This window comes from Cervus canadensis, chromosome 5 (assembly GCF_019320065.1).
Source record: "Cervus canadensis isolate Bull #8, Minnesota chromosome 5, ASM1932006v1, whole genome shotgun sequence".
Lineage (NCBI taxonomy): Eukaryota > Metazoa > Chordata > Mammalia > Artiodactyla > Cervidae > Cervus > Cervus canadensis.
In genome coordinates, this window is record NC_057390.1 from 87620763 (window position 1) to 87642060 (window position 21298).

Here is a 21298-nt window from a genome sequence, read left to right on the forward strand (position 1 = left end):
TCGTTAACTCATCTAGCTGGCCATTGGGGGGGCTCTCGCCCCCGTCACACACACACACATATACCTAAGGGACTTATCAAACCACGGTGCTTCCATATTCTTACATTTCCAGGAATGGTTTAGCATCTCATAGATGGCTACCCTGTTGTCCAGCTCCTTAAAGGATACCTTGGGGGGAGGGGGGTGGAGGTGGGGGAAGAAAAATTCCCATCCTTTCACACTGGCATGGATCCTTTGTCCCAAAATAAGAGAACTTGCCAGAACACATTCAGTCTTTGCAGAGCCAAGATCCCTCATGCTGTCATAGCTGCTGTTCTCCCCTGATCCTCCTCCTACCTCTACCGCCACTCCTGCTCCTTTTCAGACTTCTCTTCCTCCACTGGCCCTTTAAACGCTGATGTCAGACATCGGCCTGGTGCCTCATCCAGGCCTGCAGATCCCATTGCTCCTCTTCCTACATATCCACCACCTATCTTCTGCCACACTTGGGGCACTGCTACAGACTATTATGTCCCCCCAAAATTCATGTGTTGAAACCTAAGGGGTGGAGTCTTAGGGATAGGATCAGGTCATGAGGGTAGAGCCCTCATGAATGGGATTAGTGCCCTTAGAAAAGAGGCCCCTGAGAGCTTCCTCTCCCCTTCTACCACGTGAGAACACCGTCATGAATACACTAGGAAGTGGGTCCTCATCAGACACCACCCCGTCTGGGGCCTTGATCTTGGACTCCCCAGGCTCCAGAACTGTAGGAAATACATATTTGTTGTTTATAAGCCATCCAGTCCATGGTATTTTTTTATAGGCCTGATGACTAAGATAGGCACCCTATGAATCTCTGTCCAGTGGCCCCACAAGTTCCTGAATCCATACACATCCCTAGTTGAGCTCATCACCCCTCCCCTTCACCACTTCTAGACCCTTTTCTGGTCCATGGCACCACCACCCACCGGTCTCTCAGGACTCATAGTCATCCTGGACAGCTCCCGCCTCCCTACTCCCCAAACCACTTCCTTCTAAGTCAGGCTGCCCACAGCTCCTTAATCAACCTTGGCAAACACTAGTTACACGTCTAGAGCCCCTACAGGACCGTGCACTTCTTGAATATAACCATGCTGATTGATTTTTCCTGTCTCCTATACCTAATACAATGTCTAGTACAGAATTTTTTACCATGATTCACAGTAAGAAATACATCTCATGTCAAAAACACATGCACATACACATATACAGAGAGGCAAAAATCCACATAAAAATACCTATCTTTCCTCAGGTGATGCCCCCTGGTTTTCTGTTGATTTCAATTTTTAAAAGGCTGCTTTTAACCCATTCAGCTAGTTTCTGAACACATTAATGGATAGTGACTAGTAGTTTGTAAAACATCATCTTTCCTCAGGTGATGCCCTCTGGTTTTCTGTTGATTTCAGTTTTTAAAAGGCTGTTTTTAACCCATTCAGCTAGTTTCTGAACACATTAATGGATAGTGACTAGTAGTTGTAAAACACATGGGTGTTTGATAAACATTTGTTGTATGCTTGCTTAAAGAATGTGCACATGGCCCTACAAGCTTCTGTAACATCACTGCCATTTTACAAATGAGTTAACTGAATCTCAGAATTTTCTTGCTCTGACTGTAGCTTTGTAGCTTTCCATAGTACCCTGTGGCCTATGAGACCCCCTTCAAGCCCCAGTATTTTGTGATTCTTCTGCTGCCATTGGCTGACTGCTGTCAGAATCATTGTAGTTATTGCTCAAACAAATAAGTCAAGATAACCAGACTCTCAAGTTTCTCATCTAACCTGGTGTAAAGGTCTAATAGATGCTAAGTCTCTGTCCCCCTAGTCAGGGCTGTTCTCCATGGCACTGTTGCCTCCATAGCCCCTGCCCCTTTATGCTGAGCTATGGATTTACTGGAAATGGGGCGACGCTTCTTTTCTTACAATGGGTTGAACCAGTCCGATAGCTTAAGCTTGCTTTCGTCTTCCTTTCTGTGTTCCTTTTCTTCGTCTATGTCTTCATCTTCTTCGTGGTAACTGTGGGTCATACACACAAATGGAAAAATAAGCTGAGGAAGGCAAGGAGGATGACCTATGGTATCAGGATGGTGGCTGAGGACCTTACAAAAATGGGTTCCAAGGCAGAAAGCATGTGCACCAAGTGAATGTCTGGAGAAAGGTTCATGATACTAAACGTTTATTCATAAAGATGTACTTTTGTTGAAATGGTGCAACACTCAGCTTGCTTATTATCCTTCCAGGTCAGCACAGTTAGCAATTTAATGACCCAACAACCATCAGGTTATTTCAAGAGGAGGGAAAACTAATAAAACAGTCCTCATAAAAACATTTTAGTTTATGATAGGCTTCCCTGAAATCCCAAGTTTAGCCTGAACTTCACTCACCCTCAAGTTAAATGGGGAAAAAATAAAAACATGACCACCAAACTTAATGCCCCAGTCCCAACCATGAAATAGAGGCCTTGTGTGTTTCCAATAAGCCAGAAATACAAATGACTGAGGTCATGGCTGTGAAACCATTCTATCTGGACTCTATAGCATTGGGTGGATAAACAGATCACTATGCGACCGCCTTACCCATTGTTAAACCATCTCGGAAACCACCAGCCCTTCTGAATGCTGCTGCCACCAACTTCTGGGTTTCTAAGAAATGAGAAAAAACGAAAAACATTTTTAGAAAATGAGGCAGTCCCAAACGGGGGGGGTTTTCCAAACTCTTTTTATGGCAGGTCATTTAAAATTTTGCTAAAAAGTCACTCATTTGTAAAATGAACACAAGTGACGCTGCTGTAGCTGAATGGGAGAGGATGAACCTGACACAACCTAGATCTCCCCTCCCGTGGGCAGCCCCTGGCACTCAGCTCATCCAGGGACCCCCACAGAGAGAGAAGGAGAAAAACGGAATGACAGAGTGGGGTGGGGGGGTGGGCGGATACTAATCCATATATCTGAATCCTGGGTCTGCCGCTTACTAGCTGAGTGACTGTGAGAGGACATTTTCCCTCTCTGAATCTTGAATTTTCTCCTCTGAAAAGTCAGAGATAATAATAACAACAAGAAGAAACCTACCACGAGGGTGGCTTTGAAAACTAAATATAAGTAGCATACACAAAAGAACTTTCTAAGATGAAAATTACTGTAGCAAGTTGGAGTCTTTAAACAAAATGGTTCACACTTCCAAGAATGATCTCTTTGGCTAAATGAGGAGAATCTGAGTTGCTACAAAGGTCAGCAGTGACGGACGCAGGAAATCCGAGGGTCTGTGAACCAGAAAGAAGCTCAACCAACTGTAATTAGAAGCCACTTTCACCAGCGCATACTGACGTGTCTACACTCCCTGTGAGAGCCTCTCCAGGGTGGGGACCTTCTAGAAGAGGGAAAAGAAACGGAAACCAGGAAACAATACCCTCAGTTGGCCAATAAGGTGGTGAGGTATGAACAGCATAATAAAAAAGAAACATGTTTTAAAGCCCATCCCATCACTCAAGAAGTGCTTGAAGTGGATTATGATTAAGAAAGCATGCTGCTGCTGCTGCTAAGTCACTTCAGTCGTGTCCGACTCTGAGCGACCCCATAGACGGCAGCCCACCAGGCTCCCCCATCCCCAGGATTCTCCAGGCAAGAACACTGGAGTGGGTGTCCATTGCCTTCTCCAATGCCTGAAAGTGAAAAGTGAAAGTGAAGTCACTCAGTCGTGTCCAACTCTTAGCGACCTGATGGACTGCAGCCTACCAGGCTCCTCCATCCATGGGATTTTCCAGGCAAGAGTACTGGAGTGGGGTGCCATTGCCTTCTCCGTAAGAAGGCATGGTTATAATAAATAGGGAAAAACTACAAGAACAAAAATGAAGCAAGAGGAAACAAACATGTTAGTCACTCAGTAGGTATGTTCACATGACCTTGATCATCTGAGCCACTCTGGGAAAATAAAAGTTTTACCTTTATTCTTGTGACTAAGATACTGGTTGAATGGGTTTGAGCAAATTGCCAAGGTCATATGACATGTAACCATAAAAGCCAAGATTTAATACCAGGGGAGAAATTATATCAAAAATGAAGGTCAAGGAAAGTACAAGCAGTTGAACATAATACTTTGCTCTGAGCTTCCTGGCAACCAAGCCAAAGATTGAAAAATCAATGCTTGTAGAATCCTCGAGGACAATAATAACAATACTACTACACCACACACTAGTTCATCAGGAGACCCAAACTTTTCTCCTGATCCTTTATCACAATGAAATTTCTTGCAAGGGTCTTTATACAGCATGTGGTGGGTAGCCTAATGGACAATATCTACCCTGATTTTTTTAAAAGCAAGGCAGGAATGTTCTCCAAACAAGACTACTTGAAGAGATAGATACTTGATGAAAAGCAAGGACAAAACATGAGTCATGGCTCTAGACAGAAAAGACTAAGGGGCTAGAGGAATACAGTCCAGACTCCTGAGACCCTTCCTCCATCTGTGACCAGAGCAGTGTCACCACCTGCCACGTTAAGAAGGGACTGTAGGGGAGCCAGAGCAGGCAGGGGGAGAACCCCATAGATACCTAGAATTAAAAGCACTTACCTTGATGGGTTTATCCAGAACAAAGAGCCTTCTGGGCTAAAAGCAATGAGAAATAAAAATGTATCATATTACTTTTAATTCAGAAAAGCTATTTTGCAGCCATTATCACTGAAGCCCCAGGCCAAATTGAGAGCTTGGGTTTTGGCTACGCCCAGGTTTCCATTCATTTCACACGCTAGCAAAGTAATGCTGAAAATTCTCCAAGCTAGGCTTCAACACTATGTGAACTGAGAACTTCCAGATGTTCAAGCTGGATTTAGAAAAGGCAGAGGAATCAGAGACCAAATTGCCAACATCTGTTGGATCATAAAAAAAGTAAGAGAATTCCAGAAAGACAGCTACTTCTGCTTCACTGACTATGCTAAAGCCTTTGACTGTGTGGATCACAACAAACTGTGGAAAATTCTGTAAGAGATACAAATACCAGACCACCTGATCTGTCTCCTGAGAAATCTGTATGTAGGTCAAGAAGCAACACTTAGAACCAGACATGGAACAATGGACTGGCTCAAAATTGGTAAAGGAGTATGGCAAGACTGTATATTGTCACCCTGCTTATTTAACTTAAATGCAGAGCATATCATGAGAAATGCTGGGCTGGATGAAGCACAAACTGGAATCAAGATTGCCAGGAGAAATATCAATAACCTCAGATATGCAGATGACACCACTTTTATGGCAGAAAACAAAGAGGAACTAAAGAACCTCTTGGTGAAGGTGAAGGAGGAGAGTGAAAAAACTGGCTTAAAACTCAACATTCAAAACACTAAGGTCATGGCATCCAATCCCATCACTTCATGGCAAATAGATGGGGAAACAATGGAAATAGTGACAGATTTTATTTTCTTGGACTCCAAAATCACTGCAGATGGTGACCACAGCTTACTCCTTATAAGAAAAGGTATGACAAACCTAGACAGTGTATTAAAAAGCAGAGACATTACTTTGCCAACAAAGGTCCATCTAGTCAAAGCCATGGTTTTTCCAGTAGTCATGTATGGATGTGAGATTTGGACCGTAAAGAATGCTGAGTGCCAAAGAATTGATGCTTATGAACCGTGTTGGAGAAGACTCTTGAGAGTCCCTTGGACTGCAAGGAAACTCAACCAGTCCATCCTAAAGGAAATCAATCCTGAATATTCATTGGAAGGACTGATGCTGAAACTGAAGCTCCAATACTTTGGCCACCCAATACGAAGAACTGACTCATTGGAAAAGACCCTGATACTGGGAAAGATTGAAGGCAGGGGGAGAAGGGGATGACAGAGGATAAGATAGTTGAATGGCATCACCGACTCAATGGACATGAGTTTGAGCAAACTCTGGGAGATAGTGATAGGGAAGCCTGGCGTGCTGCAGTCCATGGAATTGAAGAGTCAGACACGACTGAGCGACTGAACAAGAATGAGGTTTCTACCTTCCTTTGAGATAAAATCAATGACACCAAGGGACTTTGATCACTTCTAGATTACTCAGAACAAGGAGTGGTCAGAAGATCTCGGGAGAATCTCAAATCCTAGTTCAAAAAAATAAATAAATAAAAGATGGCCGCTCTCCGTTGTCCGCGGTGGCTTCGCTGAGGGAGAGGCTTCCCCGGACGGCTCCCCTCTTGCTTCCTGGTGGGGAACACCATGGCCCAACCGTCCCTTGCCCAGGATTTATCTTCCCTCCAGAAGACCAGTGACTGCAGAGCCGGCACCCCACCATCTCAGAGCCTCCTCAAAGGGGGAGCAGCCTCAAAGGGCACTTCTGAGGCTAACGAAGGCAGTGAAACCATCTGAAGGCATCTACAAGACTGGACCAGTGACTGACTCCTCAAGCAGACCACCTCCCCCCATTCCACAAATACTTGCTAAGCGTGTGCCACATGCCTAGCCCTGGGGATGCAGTGCTGGCTGAGACAGACAGAGTCCCTTTGTGTCCTTGTGGTACAGACAAGCTAGTGGGGAGGGCAGACCCTACACACACAGCTACAGGACTTCAAGCTCCAAGAAGGGCTGTTAAAAAAAAAAAACAAAGCATAAGTAACTAGGAGCACTTAACAGGAAGACCTGGAAGGCTTCCCAGAGGAGGAAACAATGTTTTAGCTGAGTTCTGAAAGATGAATAGAAATCCAGGGGAAGAGAAATTAGAAAGAGTGTCTCTTGGAGACCAACAATATATACGCAAAGGCCCTGAAAAAGGAAGGAGGCATTTAAACGTGCAAGGAAATAAATGGAGAAGTAACCAGAGGTCCCCTCGCTGTGGCCTGCTCTGGATTTTGCCCTTGAAGAGTTTTAGGCAGGAGAGGGACGGGGTCGTCTCTGCAGGCAGTATGAGAGTAAATGGGGTGACTAGTCAGGAGGTGTTGGCAGCGGTCCGGGCCCAAGTCACGGCAGCCAAAGAGATGGAGAGAGCAGAGTGCACTGACTTGAGAGATACTCTGGGGGAAAAGGGATAGGACTTGTCGTACTGGATTCTTCCACTGTTCTGCACATGGAAGCTGTGCCCAATGGTTAAATCTTTCTTGCTTCCTTCTCCCTGTGAATATAAGGGATAGAGCCTGGATAGAGTTCTGGACCTGGGTTCAGGCACCTGCCCTGGCTCTGTACCTGTCTGGCCCTAGCTGCCCTCATCACTGAAAAAAAAATATAAATGACTAATACTTGTTTCAGACTCTGCCTTCTGCCCCTGCTGGGAGTCCATATCTCTTGACCAGTGTGAAATGCACGCCCTCTTTCCACCTACAGTTACACTTCTGAGCTCAACACTTGTGGACCAAGTTCTAATGTCTCTTGTTTCTAAATCTGTTTATTGATCTGACAATATTCATAACAGCTAATACTTGGCAGGGGACTGTTCTAAGCAATTCACATGTATTAACTCATTAAATCCTCACAACAATCAGCAAAGGAGGTTCTATGCTTCCTCAGAGGCACCTAGGCATTAAGTGGTTTTGTCTAAGATTGGATTGCTAGAAGAAACAGTACTTGAACCTGGGGAATCTGACTCCAGACCTGACAAGAGGCGGTTAGGAAGAAGGGAAAGAGGAGGGGGAAGGCCCTCTGCAACCTAGCACTCAGACCCCCCCCAAGTGCTTAGGACATCAATTTGTAGAGTCAGTCTTGCCATCTTGTTCCATCTTTTAAATTTGCCATCTTGCCCTTTTCACCCTCCCCTCCCAGAGGCCTGTGACATTTCAGGTCCCAGCAACATATTCATATTCATCCTTCAAGGCACAATTCAAATGCCCCCTCTCCTGTGGCTTCCCTGGTACAATCTGAGTAGAGCGACTGGCACATAGTAGCTGCTCAATAAATATTTGTAAATGAATGCCTCTCCCCGCCAAAGAAACAGATCGCTCTCTAAGTCAAACATAATCTTTGCCTCCTTGAATTCTCATGGTTCCTTTTCTCTCCCTCTGATATCCTTCCTTCGCTTTGCATTGTTGATATTGATGTACACATCTGCTTGCTCCATCTAGAGTTTAACCTCCTGAGGATAGGAATTCCCTCTGCCTCACCCTGTATCCCTCACAGCATTTGGCATGAACAACCAGCTCAAGAAGGAGCCCGGACAATAAATCAGATCTGAGTTCCAATTAGAACTTGAACATAAATTCACTGCTAAGTTATTTCACCTATTCAGTCTCCATTTTGTCTCTTAACAAATAGGAACCCTCAACTGAAGGAAGGGTTGTATTGTGGGTCACAGAATAAGCTATATTCAGACAGCCTCAGATCTAAATCTTCCAGAAAATGTGACCTTGCACATTCACGTTTAACACTGTGGAGACTCAGTGTTCCTCACCTCGATACATAGACTATGTGGACTAATACTTAGCTTGCAGGGAAGGGAATGCCTAGTACAGTTCCTGGCACATGCGAACGCTTAAAAACTAGTAGGTACCATCATCAAAATCACCTTCACCATCATTACTTTATCATAAATGTTTAAAGTTTCTTCCATCTCTAAAATTCTAAGATTTTTTTTTTCATCCAACCTCATATCAAACCCTGTCCTTGATGACATTCTTTCAGGATGCTCTATCGGTAATAGTCTCTACTAATCAGTCGATGTGTTTGATTGCATTACTTTAAAATCCTTTTTAGCTAAAGTGCTGCCTACCTGTCTAAGGTGAGTGCCCTCAGCTCACCTCACACCATCACAAGACCAATTCTCAGGGTGGCAAAGAATCTGTTGCCTTTTAAACCTCTTGCAGACATTCAAATAGATTCCCCACGTTGAAGAATGATGTGGCTGCCGTCTGGGTGCCAGACTATGGCCCTGAAGAGCAGCCAGAAGCTGCTCTAGTTACTATGTAGAGAGTGTACCCAGCACGGCAAAATAACCCTCTTTATGGGAGGCCAGTGCCAATATGCACATTTGGGCCTTTGGCTCCCATATTTTAATTTTGTGAAGTACCCAAAATTTGGAAGTGTGACTCTGGCTGCAATTCAAAACGCCAAGGTTATCCAATCAAGCATTCAGAGCGCGAATGCTCTCAAGGCTACCTACACAAGCATCTCAGCTCAGGGCAGGACCCCAAAGGACGCGCGCTCTTCTGTTGGATTCTTCCAACTGCTGGAGCTCTTCCTTCTATTTGCTAAAATTCCCTGTCTTACCTCTGAGCAGATGAAGAGAAGGTGGTGATGATGGTGATGGCAGTGAACGATTACTGAGTGCACTGCCCTAAGTGCTTTATACACAATAACTTATTTAATCCAACAGCCCTATGAAGCAGGTACTACTATTATGCCCATTTTAAACAACAGGGAAACATTGAAAACCAAGGAACAGAGTGGCGAAGTAGCTTGCCCAAAGTCACAGAGGAGGTAAGTCATGGCGCAGGACCAGCCCCGGGCAGCCTAGTTCCAGACTCCAGCCAGGATACTTGCTCAAGCCCTCAAGTAACGGGAGCTCCAGGGTCCCTGCATCCAACACTGAGTCATCTTTTCTTCGGACTAAGTACCCACAGTTTCCTTCAATTCGAAAGACCTGGTTTGTAGGCCCCTTTAACATGGTCACACTCTAGCTTGTCCTGTTTCTTTTAAAATGAGTTGTTCAGAATGCAACAATAATACTCCAGAAATGGTTAGGTCACCCTGGGGAAAAACAGCTCCAGAGTCTAGCGATTCCTCCTTCCACTGATGTACCTGAAGGTGCAGTCCCTTTATAAGTAGACAGGACAGCCCTGCCAGCTCATCAAATCTTAGAATTTAAGAATTGAAAGCGACATTCTAATGTTTAACCGAGCCATCATCTTGAACTTGGGAAGCTACTAAGACACTCCACCATGAAGATATCAATGGTGACAAGACAGTGCTCCTGGCCCAGAGTTGTACGGTGGCCTTATTATTTATTTATTTGTATTTATTTATTTTTAATTGGAGGATAATTACAATATTGTGTTGGTTTCTGCCATACACAAACATGAATCAGTCATAGGTATACATATGTCCCCTCCCTCTTGAACCTCCCTCCCACCGCCCACCCCATCACACCCCTCTAAATTGTCACAGAGCATTAGATTTGATCTCCCCGAGGCATCCAGCAAATACCCACTGGCTACCTATTTTACATATGGTAATATATATGTTTCAATGCTGTCCTCTCAATTCATCCCACCCTCTCCTCCCCTCACTGTGTCCACAAGTCTGTTCTTCATGCCTGCATCGCCTTTGCTGCTCTGCAAACAATTTCATCTGTACCATCTTTCTAGATTCCATATGAATGCATTAATATATAATACTTGTTTATCTCTTTCTGACTTATTTCATGATGTATAATAGGCTCTAGGTTCATCTACCTTTAGGTGTAAAGTGGCCTTTTTTAAAGAAAGGCTGAACTGTACTGATGTCTCTTAAAGTCAAAACCATTGTGCATTTTTGTAGCTGCCTGGGGAGACTTCTTTCTGTCAGAAGCCTCTCCAGCTGGAACCTCCGAGGCATTATAGTTTCTCAAAACACAGAAGCAGCTCAAATATTTGAGGTGAGTCCACGGATGAATTTGAAAACTCAGAAATATTTCATTCATTTTGTTTTCCAGAGTCAAAAAAAAAAAAAAAAAAGACAAAGCACTCAAAAGTTTAGCCAGGCACAAATGAATCACCAGCGACTCAAAGTGTATTTTGCAGCAAAAGTCAACAACTTTGAGTAGTTCCTTTGAACTTTGCAAATATTTTAGGACTGCAAAAATCAGGGTGAACTTCTCGTGGAATTCCTGTCTGAAATTTCCTAATGTAATTTCCATATCTGGTCATATAAATAATTTAATATGACATTTTGATCTTAATAGGACCTTACTGTTTCTGGCTCTAGCCTGCCCAGAACTGCAAAGTTATATAAAAATTGAGGTATTAGGAACATGGCAGGAAGAAAGATAATTAATTACTTAGAAAGTGCTTGAAGATCTAATGATTTTAAAGATAGTCTTTAAAGTCTAGGGCTCAGGGAAACAGGAAGGAAGGAATCCTAATTTTAATTCAACCTGGTGACTTGACTGATGGAGATGTTCATTAACATCACTTTATCATGTTCCATAATTACCTGTGGATATATTCCCAAAACACAACAATGACAGTTGAGACAACCAGCATTGACAGAATCACTTTTCCTTTGACATTCATTATCTTCTCCTGGGAAAAGAAAAGAAGAGGGGTGAAAGAGATTAAATATATCAAGAGTGGGATATGATTTTTATTTTTTCAAGAAATGTTTCTACCCATATCCTTTCTAACAGGAAAAGGTGATGAATATTTAACAAGCACTAAGTGAGCATGTTCTGGGCTTCCCCAGTGGCTCCGCAGTGAAGAATCCACCTGCAATGCAGGAGATGCAAGTTCGATCCCTGGATGGGGAAGATCCCCTGAAGGAGGGCATGGCAACCCACTCCAGTACTCTTGCCTGGAGAATGCGATGGACAGAGGTGTCTGGTGGGCTACAGTCCATGGGGTCACGAAGAGTTGGACACGACTAAAGGAAGTGAGCACACACGCATGCAAGGAGCAGGTTCTAGCTTAAACTGCATGGGTCTGCAATGGCAAATGAGCCAGTTCAGCAAACTAATGTGGCCACCTGGGTTGCAAAAGATGCTAAGGCTACTTTGAGGCTCAGAGGGAAAGTTTCCTGAGTGTTCACAAGGTCCACCATGGGCGTAGGAGAGGGTTTACTTATTTTTATTGGAGTACAGTTACTCTAAAATGTTGTATTCATTTTCACTGTAAAGTCAATCAGCTACACATATACACATTCCCCCTCACTTTTAGATTTCCTTCCCATTTAGGTCACTGCAGAGCACTGAGTACAGTTCCTTGTGCCATACAGTAGGTTCTCATTGGTTATCTATTGAATACCCAGGAGGATCTGTATGTGAATCCCAATCTCTCAATTCATCCCCTCTCGCCCCTCCCCCACTTGATAACCTTAAATTTGTTCTCTACATCTGTGACTATATTCTACTTTGCAAACAAGTTCATCTGTACCATTTTTCTAGAGTGAGGGTTGAGCTAAATGGTTCCTGCGGATGCTGGCCTCCTCTGACTCGATAGCCCTGCCTCTCAGCATGTGACTTTGGGGAATCATCAAGTCCATGGCTCTGCTGCCTCTGATATCCTAACTATGCGCTCCCTCATTCAGAGGGGAAAACAATCTGGTCTTTTACAGTTGAGACTCAACCATTTCCCAGGTGGCCTTTCCCTACCACACCCACATAGCTGGTGCACGGTGGGTACATAAATATTTCTTAATTGCTGCATGAAATTGTGATCAAAGGGGGAAGGGGTGCAGGGAGAGAATTACAGCTTGGGAAGTACTTTGATTTGGGTGGTTGGGGAAGGGTTCACTGGGGAGATGACTTTAAAGCTTCCCATGGGGTGAAGATAGGATGGAAAAGAAAGTACCAGGAGAAGGGATGAGAATATTTCAGAAATAGCATCTATACCAGGCTGACTAGAGAAAAACCTTCCTGTGTGTGGGAAAAACAAAAGCAAAAAACCTGGACAAGAAAAAAAATAGTGCAGTTGTCCCACTTGAGTGAAAGAGAGGGGGTGGTGGTGGTGATGGCCGGTAGTCAGAAGGTGGGCAGGGGCAGTCAGAGGCTGGAAGGGCATGGAAAGAGGGCAGGGACCCACAAAAGCATCTGAAGCTGAAGAGTCACCCAACCCATCTTCATTCAGAGAGACCCATCTGGGCACTGGGTTTGGGGAACAGATAAAATGACAAGCTAGACCATTCTAATTGCAACAGAGGAGAGGGGCTGGAGACTTCCCTGGTGGTCCAGTGGTTAAGAATCTGCCTGCCGACGCAGGGGACAAGGGTTTGATCCCTAGTCTGGGAAGATCCCACATACCGCAGCGCCTGAACTCTAAAGCCCTCGAGCCACAACTACTGAGCCTATGTGCTACAACTACTGAAGCCCAACACGCTAGAGCCTATGATTCACAACAAAAGAAGCCATCGCAATGAGAAGTCTGTGCACCACAACTTAAGCGTAGTCCCTGCTCACCAAAACTAGAGGAAGCCCTTGCATAGTTTAAAGGCCTAGGGCAACCAAAATTAAATAAATAAATTTTTTTAAAAAAGAGGAGATGGGCTGGCTCAATGGTTGGTTTCATTCAAAACATACGTTGGAGAGAGAATTGATAGGATTTGGCTGGTAATTTAGTCGTTAGCGATGAAGGAAGAAATAAGGTTTCTGCTTAAGCAGGTAGGTTGTAGCATTTAGTCAGATTGGTTGGAGGAGGAATAGGCTTGGAGGAAAGTATTCATGAGTTCCCTCTTGGATGTGTGAATTTCAAGGAGCGTGTGAACACCTGAATGGAAACTCATAGGCAAGCCGGAACTCAAGTCTGAAGCTCATCAGAGAGGTGTGGGCAGGCCGTGCAATTGGGGAGTGTCCATAGACCAAGGATGATACTTAACATGAAGGGAATAAATTCAATTACCAAGGAGATAATGGAGAGAGACAAAAGGGAAGGAGGAGGGCCCTGGGCTGAAGGCTAAAGATGACGACACTCAAAGGCAGGTTAGAGAAAGGGGCGAAAAGGAGAGGACCAGCAGGTGGAGAAAATGTGACAGTAGACATCTGGGAGCCAACGTCATCGCCTTGGTGAAACCACTGGTGGAGAAATGGACAACGTGGAGTCAGTCAGGCTCTCCTGTCCCACTGTCTCACAGCCTCACACCTTGTGTTCTGTAAACAACAATACTGCTTACCTTGGTAGCACTGGGCCTGTGTGCCTACTTGGCCATGGGCCACTTTTGTCTGTCTGAGTATATCAGTAGTCTTTGAAGACTTGCTGCTGGGAGAGAATACACATGTCTGCAGTCCCTCCGGCTACTTGAGTCTCCTTCCAGCTTCCCTGGCTGTGCCTTATCTACCCTTGGTCCAGTGAGCTGTGTGAGTGGCAAGACACCACTCGCCACCCCCGACCACCAGCATAGCCCCCTTTCTCTCCTCCGGCTCCCCCATCACCCTGTTCACATTGCTGCACGTATCACCTTGGGAGGCAGCTCACGTGGCAACATCCACATTTGGCTCCATCTCCTCTGATCATTCCTATGAGCTTCCTGAGGGCGGGAGGGGCATCTTCTTATTCAATCCTGAATCCCCAGTGCCCTCAAAGAGCAGAGGGGGCCGTCACCTAGTGAGTGTGTGAAATAAAGTGAGAAGGTACCAAGACAGTCCTTCATGGGACAGGTTAATCTCTATTTTCAAAGAGGGTTCTGAAATGATTCCTGGCTTGGATCTCCTGTGCTTCATCACGTTTATTATTATTTTCTTTTTCCTCCCTACTTTTTAAACAACTTTTTGGCCTTGCCGAGTGGTATGTGGGATCTTCGTTCCCTGGCCGGTGATAGACCCTGCACCCACCCCCTGCATTGGAAAAGCGGATTCTTAATCATTGGACCACCAGAGATAGTCCCTTCATCACTTTTATTATTAAATCCAGTTAAAGAAGAGGAAGTGTGGGATTACCAGCCATGACATTTCTTGCTTAGAAAGTGAACTCTGTTTGGAAATGGAAAAGCCAGGGCTGAACTCAAGGTCATAACACACCCTCCGGCTTTCAGATATAACCATGACCGGTGGTGTTACAGAGACCATGAGAAGACAGACCTGCTGGGCCACAGGGACACCTCAGTCTGAGCTTCTTCCCTGTGAAAACCTCGTGCGCTGGCACACACAGCCCGGGACCCAAGGCAAAGTTACAAAATGCAAAGGAATGCTTGCAACTCATCCTGGTTGCTAGGAAAAGCCACTTGATTTCTACGTCAATACCACGAGCATTGCGTGTGAGGAAAGGCCAGGGTTTGGAAACAAACAGGTCTGGACTGAGACTCTGGCCACCCCGCTCTGCTGCTATGGTCCCTCCCAGAGAAGCGTGGATGGTGATTAGAACACAGGAGTCTGGGAGTGAAGTAGGGATTTGTGACATACAAAACCAGCTAACCCCAAACATGTTGCAGCTTCTCAGACCCTCATCCAACTCCAGCAAGCTCTGAAAACTGAAAGCCTGTTTATAATTCAATTGACATCCAGGCCCTACTGATGTGAGGCTATTTATAATCTTTATCCCTCTCAGTGAGGCTGTTTAAATGTTTCTTTGCATAAATATTGATGTATTTTGTTATGTGCTGCTGCTGCTGCATTGGGACACTACATAATATATGATAAATACTCTGCATACAAAAAAAATTCTGAATTCCAACATATTTGGCCCTAGGGATTCAGAAAAGAGACGCTGGACTTGTAATGGCTCATATTAGATAAGTTTCCTCGTCTCTAAAAGGGGGATAAAAATGGTGATGGTTGCAAGAGATGGCATCTGTAAAATGTTTAGCATTGTGCCTGGCACCCTTTAAATGCTTAAAAATTGCCAGTTCTTCTTACTGGTGTCCATAAAATGGGCTGTTGGGAGAATCCAATGAAGAGAGCAAAGTGCCTGGTACTCAGCAAAAGCTCAAAACATATTTGAGAGAAAAGAATAAGGGTTTTGGAATAAGAACATGCTAAACAATAAAGTGCAAACTGATGCAAATTAGGGACTCTGAAGGTCTATCCATCTGTTCCGTGCTGCAGCCTGATTAAGAGCTCTTTGGAAAGGCCAGACAACTTTGATTTTCTTTGATCAAGCCCCAGCCATCTGAAGCTTTATCAGCCCCACCTGCTGAGGATCAAACACAAATTTTCTCCCAGTATAAGAAATGTTAAACACACAACTCTCGTGGTAGAGAACACTCATACCTATATCAGGGACACCCCCTCATCCCCTCTCCAAATGTAGGTGTTTGATTTTTTTTTAATCTCAGAAATTAGCCCCAGAGACAACTCTTGAAGCCCATTTTTAATATTTTTCTTATTTTTTAAATTTTGGCTGCTCTGGGTCTTCCTTGTGGAGCACAGGCTTAGTTGTCCAGCAGCTTGTGGAGCCTTAGGTCCTGGACCAGGGATCAACCGTCACCCCCTGCATTGGAAGGGATTCTTAACCACTGGACCACCAGGGAAGTCCCTTGGAGCCCATTTCTTTCTGGATCCTATCAATGACTTGAACCTGCTGACTTTTTGCTGTGGTCAGGTGTCACTCTTGTTAGAGACTCACAGTTGGAAGCTGCCCAAATGAGTCAATCTCGAGTCCTTCAGCAAAGCACCGGCGATAGAAGGGTTGGCAGGGTGGCCAGTGGGTCTTTGAAAACATTTTCATTTTTCTTTCTGGATAAGATGAGGCATTTGGCAGGCAATGTGGTCTAAAAGCCCTTCACTGATGTGTCTGTCTCTCAGAATTTTCAAAACTGTGTCATTCTGAAGACGTAGTTGACTATCTTACCCACCAAGTAGGAAATGTGGGCTTGCTTCTAAATAGCCCGTTTAAGGGGTGCAGCATAGAATCAGGCCCTGTGTGTGCTCAGTTGCTCAGTTCTGTCTGACTCTTCGTGACCCTACAGACTGTATGCTCCTCTGTCCATGGGATTCTCCAGGCAAGAATACTGGAGTGGGTTGCCATGCCCTCCTCCAGGGGATCCTCCCAACCCATGGACTGAACCCACAACCCCTGCATTGCACCCTTTCCTTGTTGCTCAGATGGTAAAGAGTCACCTGCAATGCAGGAAACCGGGGTTCAATCCGTAGCAATGGGTAGGGAAGATCCCCTGGAGGAGGGCATGGTAACCCGCTCCAGTATTCTTGCCTGGAGAATCCCATGGACAAGGAAGCCTGGTGGGCTACGGTCAATGGGGTAGCATACAGTCAGACACGACTGAGCGACTAACACAAACCTCCCCTGCGTTGTAGGCAGACTTAGCGCTGAGCCACCCGGGAAGCCCCTGAATTAGGCCCTACGGGGTACTGACACCCTCTCTCATATGGGAGAGTGTGACTGTGAGTCACCTGGCCCCACACCTCAGAGAATCAGGTGAGCCCAGGCAGGCCCAACTCCACCTGAGCCCTCCCGGCATCTCTCAGCCCTCTTGTCAATGGTGTTTGCGATTTCTCTCTGAACCCATCCTACCACCCCCATGGGCCACTCCCAGAACCCAGCCCGTACCATGGCTTCCAAATAAAACCACCCCCACTCCTGGAACACATGCAGATGGTGCTAAAAACTCCAGTGCATTTCGCAAGGCAGGGTCACACTGTCCTTTCTCCACCTTCCTTACCCCCTTCCCCTGCCTCCTTTTCCACTTCTGTTTCCCTGAAGCATCAGACTTTTCCATGAGGCCCATAAATTAACTCTTCCACACAGACAATACGCACACCCACGGCTTCAGAGAATCTCAATCATTTCACCCCATCTGGTCTAAGTCCAGGTATTCCTTCCCAGCAAAACTCCTCTCTGAAGGGAAGTCTAGTGGCCCTTATTTTTCCCATCTCACATCAGGGGGAGAGGTGAGCATCTCAACTGAATCACTGGGCACTCAAAAGCCCTGGAAAAGCCATTATCTGGGGCAGAGCCGGGGGAAAGCAGCGTCTTCCCGCAAACTAAATCCTCCTCTCTGTGATTCATCCCCCCACTGTCCCTGGAACCCATCCTGTCCTACAACCTCCAGCCGCAGTCACTTCTGGACCACTGCATGGGGTCAAGAGACTCAAAAGGATACGCGTCAGACAGTGACAAGTGTTGCAAATGAAACAAAACAGGTGAGGGGGCGGGCGGGAAGGAGGGCCAGGAACTATTAGTCACCCTTCGGGAAACCTCCTATCGTTCATCTTCCACATCCTCCATTGTAACATTTAGATCCAGCGTTCTGGGCAGAAATGAGTCTGGCAGCTCAGACTGTGCAGCCCTAGACGCACACCCCAGGCAAGTTCTCTGGCTCTGAGCCTCTGTTTACACGGACAAAATGGAGCTTCAAACACGCCCCCCTCTAGGGTTCTTGAAAGGACAAGAGGAGACCATGTATATGCAGCACGTTGTGCGGGTGGGCAGTAAATGCTCCACAAATGGCAGTCGAAATGAGGACACTGCTTTTTTTAGGGGAGAGATTCAGAAACACGTGGCTCCATCGGAGACTGCAGGACCCAGAAGGGTCACAGGTGAGCCCTCCCCGCCTGCTGACTGATATGATAGTCAGCTCCACTCCCCACTGCCCCCAGCTCAGGGTCCCACGGACATCACATTTGCCCCCATGGCTCACGATGGGGAGGGGAAGAAGAGGAGGTTCAAATGGCACCCCCAATGGCCACACGAAGTGGCTTTGTGAACTAAGTCATGGTTTATCTGGCCTCAGTCTCCCCGTCCTTGAAACAAGTCCTGTGGACTTAACTTTCCACCACAGTCTTTCCTGATTGACCCAGGACCCGGTGAGAAATTAGCCAGAGGGCTGGAAGTCTCATTGACGAGGACAGGTTCACTCAGCCACACCAAGCTCATCTTTCTGCGATAGCCCCAGTTTCCTGGAAGTGATGATCACAAGAGAAGACTGCCAACCAAGTCATGTTGAGTCCATAGGTCAACTGACCCGGAAGCTTATGAAACCTCCGTGTCAGGCCCCTTGGCAAACTGGGCCTGTTCTCCCATTGCGGTGGGAGTGGTTAAGGCTCAAAGGCTCTCCGGAGATGAGGTGCTGCCCTGTCTGGGGGAATCACTCCAGTCCTGGGGCTGCAGGTGGGGCCTGGGGCCTGACCCCACTGCCTGCAGACCCAACCTGCACCAGGTGGGCCTTGCTGAGCTCCCAGGAGCCTCCCACCGTGATCCAGAGAAGGGGCTGAACTAACTGTTGTTCTGCTGCCCACTTGGGGGTCTCAGGGGTCACAGTGATCCAGACTTCACAGCTACCTGGTGCCCATATCCCCCCAACATACCCCCACCACCCCATCCAGGATGGAAGAGCTGAGTTCTCTGGAGCTCTGGCCAGAGTCACCTGAGTAGGAAACTGCCAAGCGATTCACAGCCATGGCATCACCAATAACAAGCTGTGAAGCTGAAAGAAACTCTTCTAAACTCGAGGTAATAAAAAGCAACCTTTGATTTAACCATGCTAGAGGCAAAAACTGATTTGTCTTTTTTGTCTCAATTAAAAATGATATTACAAAGTCAGCAAAGAGGCAGTCCAAGAGTATGCAGCCAAAACATAACAGGTCTGAGTAATACTAATCATTTTTATATTATCTTCACACTTTATTACAATGTTATTTTCCGAATTTTTTCCTATTGAGAGCATTTGTCAGTTTTTGTTACATGTTCGGATGTTTCCCCCTTTCCTAAACACGGTCAGCCTTCCGTACCCATGGGTTTCACATCCACAGATTCAACTAACCACGGATCAAAAACATTAAAAAACAAAAAAACAAAAAATTCCAGGAAAGCTTCAAAAAGCAAAACTCTAATTTGCTGCATACAGGCAAATGTACACAGCAATCTACATAGCATTTACACTGCACTAGGTATTCTAAGTAATCTTGAGGCGATTAAAAGTAAATGGGAGGATGTGTGTGGGCTGTATGCAAATACCATGCCATTTTATGTAAGGGACTTGAGCGTCCCTGGTTTTTGGTATCTGTGAGGGTCTCGGAACCAATCCCCAGTGGATACGGAGGGATGACGGCATTTACTTCCATCCTAATGTCATATTTGCAACTTTGCATTCTTTTTCCTAAAGGGAGCCTGGAAATGGAATAAGCTTCTGGCCCTGCAACACTTGGATGTCCCTCAGCTGAACCAGGCCAGGGCCTGGGCTAAACGCTTTACCAGTAGTCTCTCGGATAAGCCTCATAATGACCCTGTGAAGTCACTCTAGTATTATCTTCATTTTACAGACATGAAAATGGAGGCTCAGAAAGGTTAAGTGACTTGCCCAGTGTCACACAGCATAAAGCAGTGGGGCCAGGATTCAGGTCCAGAGAGCTGGCCTCCAGCACTCACCCTTTCATCCCTTTTGTTCTCAGCAGACATGCAGGCTTACCCATGGACTCATCAGCCAGGTCTCTTAGGCACATCCTTTCGTTTTGCCTTTCACGGTTGCATGAGTGGGTACGTGCATGCTAAGTTGCTTCAGTGTCCGACTCTTTTGTGACCTTACGGACTGTAGCCCACCAGGCTCCTCTGTCCATGGGATTCTCCAGGCAAGAATACTGGAGTGGGAAGCTGTGCCCTCCTCCATGGGATCTTCCTGACCCAGGTAGATGGCTCCTGCCTCTCTCAAGTCTCCTGCATTGGCAGGTGGGTTCTTTACCACTAATACCACCTGGGAAGTCTGCCTTTCACGGTTATCATTAAGCAATTGGCCCAAAGCTAGCCAATCACAGGCTTCCTTGGACCAGCTGGTGAGCCTACTGGGTTCAACGCCTCTGCCGTTTTCAGGTGCCTCCTGTGTATCTGGCATCTGAGCCTTCCTTACTCACTCCATCCTGTTTGTCCCTCATCCTGGTCAGCACCCCAGCTTCATAGCTGAGGAAACTGAGCTTTTGCAAAGGCTGAGATCGCTGGGCTCACCCTCAAGGTGGTGATGGGGGGATGCTGTGTTTGGAAAAGCAGACCCTCTGCCCTCCTGGCCCAGGTCCTGGCAGGGAGGTGGTGCTGGGGGTGTGGAGAGTTCTGCTTTTACCCTAAAATCTCTCTAAACTGGTGGGCATTAGGGGGAGATGCTCCCTGTTAGAAGAAACATGGTATAATTTGTGGGGGAAAAAAAGGTACATGGAAGTCTGTTTCCAGTTATGTTTTTCATTATAAGGGTCAAAGTAAACACAGACAGAGGAAACTAAGAGACAAGCCTCAGACTAAATATACGACTAGCTGTTGCTCCAGCCGCCACAGACGGAACGACCTGTTTTTGGAGGGATTTTCGCAATGCCCTTTCTAGAGTCCCCTTCAGGAAATCTGAAGCCTGGATCCAGCCAGTTTTTCCTTGCTGCCTGACCCAGGAATCATTGCACAAGGGTTGTCCCAGGAGAAATAAGGCGAGGTAAATGAAGAGTCAGCGCTGCCCCGAGAGGGCTCTGCATGCACCCACAGGGCAAGCCCTCCTACCCCTGCATTGGCACTTTGAGCCCCAGAAAAACCCCAAGCTGCAGCCCCGCCCTGTGAGGTTCTGCCAGGGGCAGCAAACTCCAGCAGAGCTTCCAGGGACAGAGCCAGCATCCCGCCAGCACCCACTTCTAGATCCGACGCCAGGAGAGGAGGACTTTGTCGTCTTCCAGAACAACTGGCGGGTTCCAACAAGAAGTCAGGGGGAGAGCGGAGTTCCTCCCCAAGGTGTGTCCACACTGCAGCCGGCTCACAATACCCCCAGGGACCCCAACCC

At 46.2% G+C, this 21298-nt stretch overlaps 1 protein-coding gene across 5 annotated transcripts in view; it reads right to left on the reverse strand.

The window, feature by feature from the left end:
* The window catches only part of GGTA1 (glycoprotein alpha-galactosyltransferase 1 (inactive)), a 72766-nt gene that overhangs the window by 11381 nt on the left and 40087 nt on the right, over positions 1-21298 (reverse strand). For 3 of the 5 annotated variants that reach the window (XM_043469436.1, XM_043469438.1, XM_043469439.1), the window contains 4 exons: positions 11108-11196; positions 4581-4616; positions 2591-2656; positions 1938-2030 (listed from right to left, as the gene is read on the reverse strand). In XM_043469436.1, coding sequence (XP_043325371.1) covers positions 1938-2030; positions 2591-2656; positions 4581-4616; positions 11108-11187 — 275 coding nt within the window. In that variant the 5' untranslated portion in view covers positions 11188-11196. The remainder of the gene's footprint in view (positions 1-1937; positions 2031-2590; positions 2657-4580; positions 4617-11107; positions 11197-21298) is intronic. The other 2 variants (XM_043469437.1, XM_043469440.1) reach the window with 1 other exon arrangement.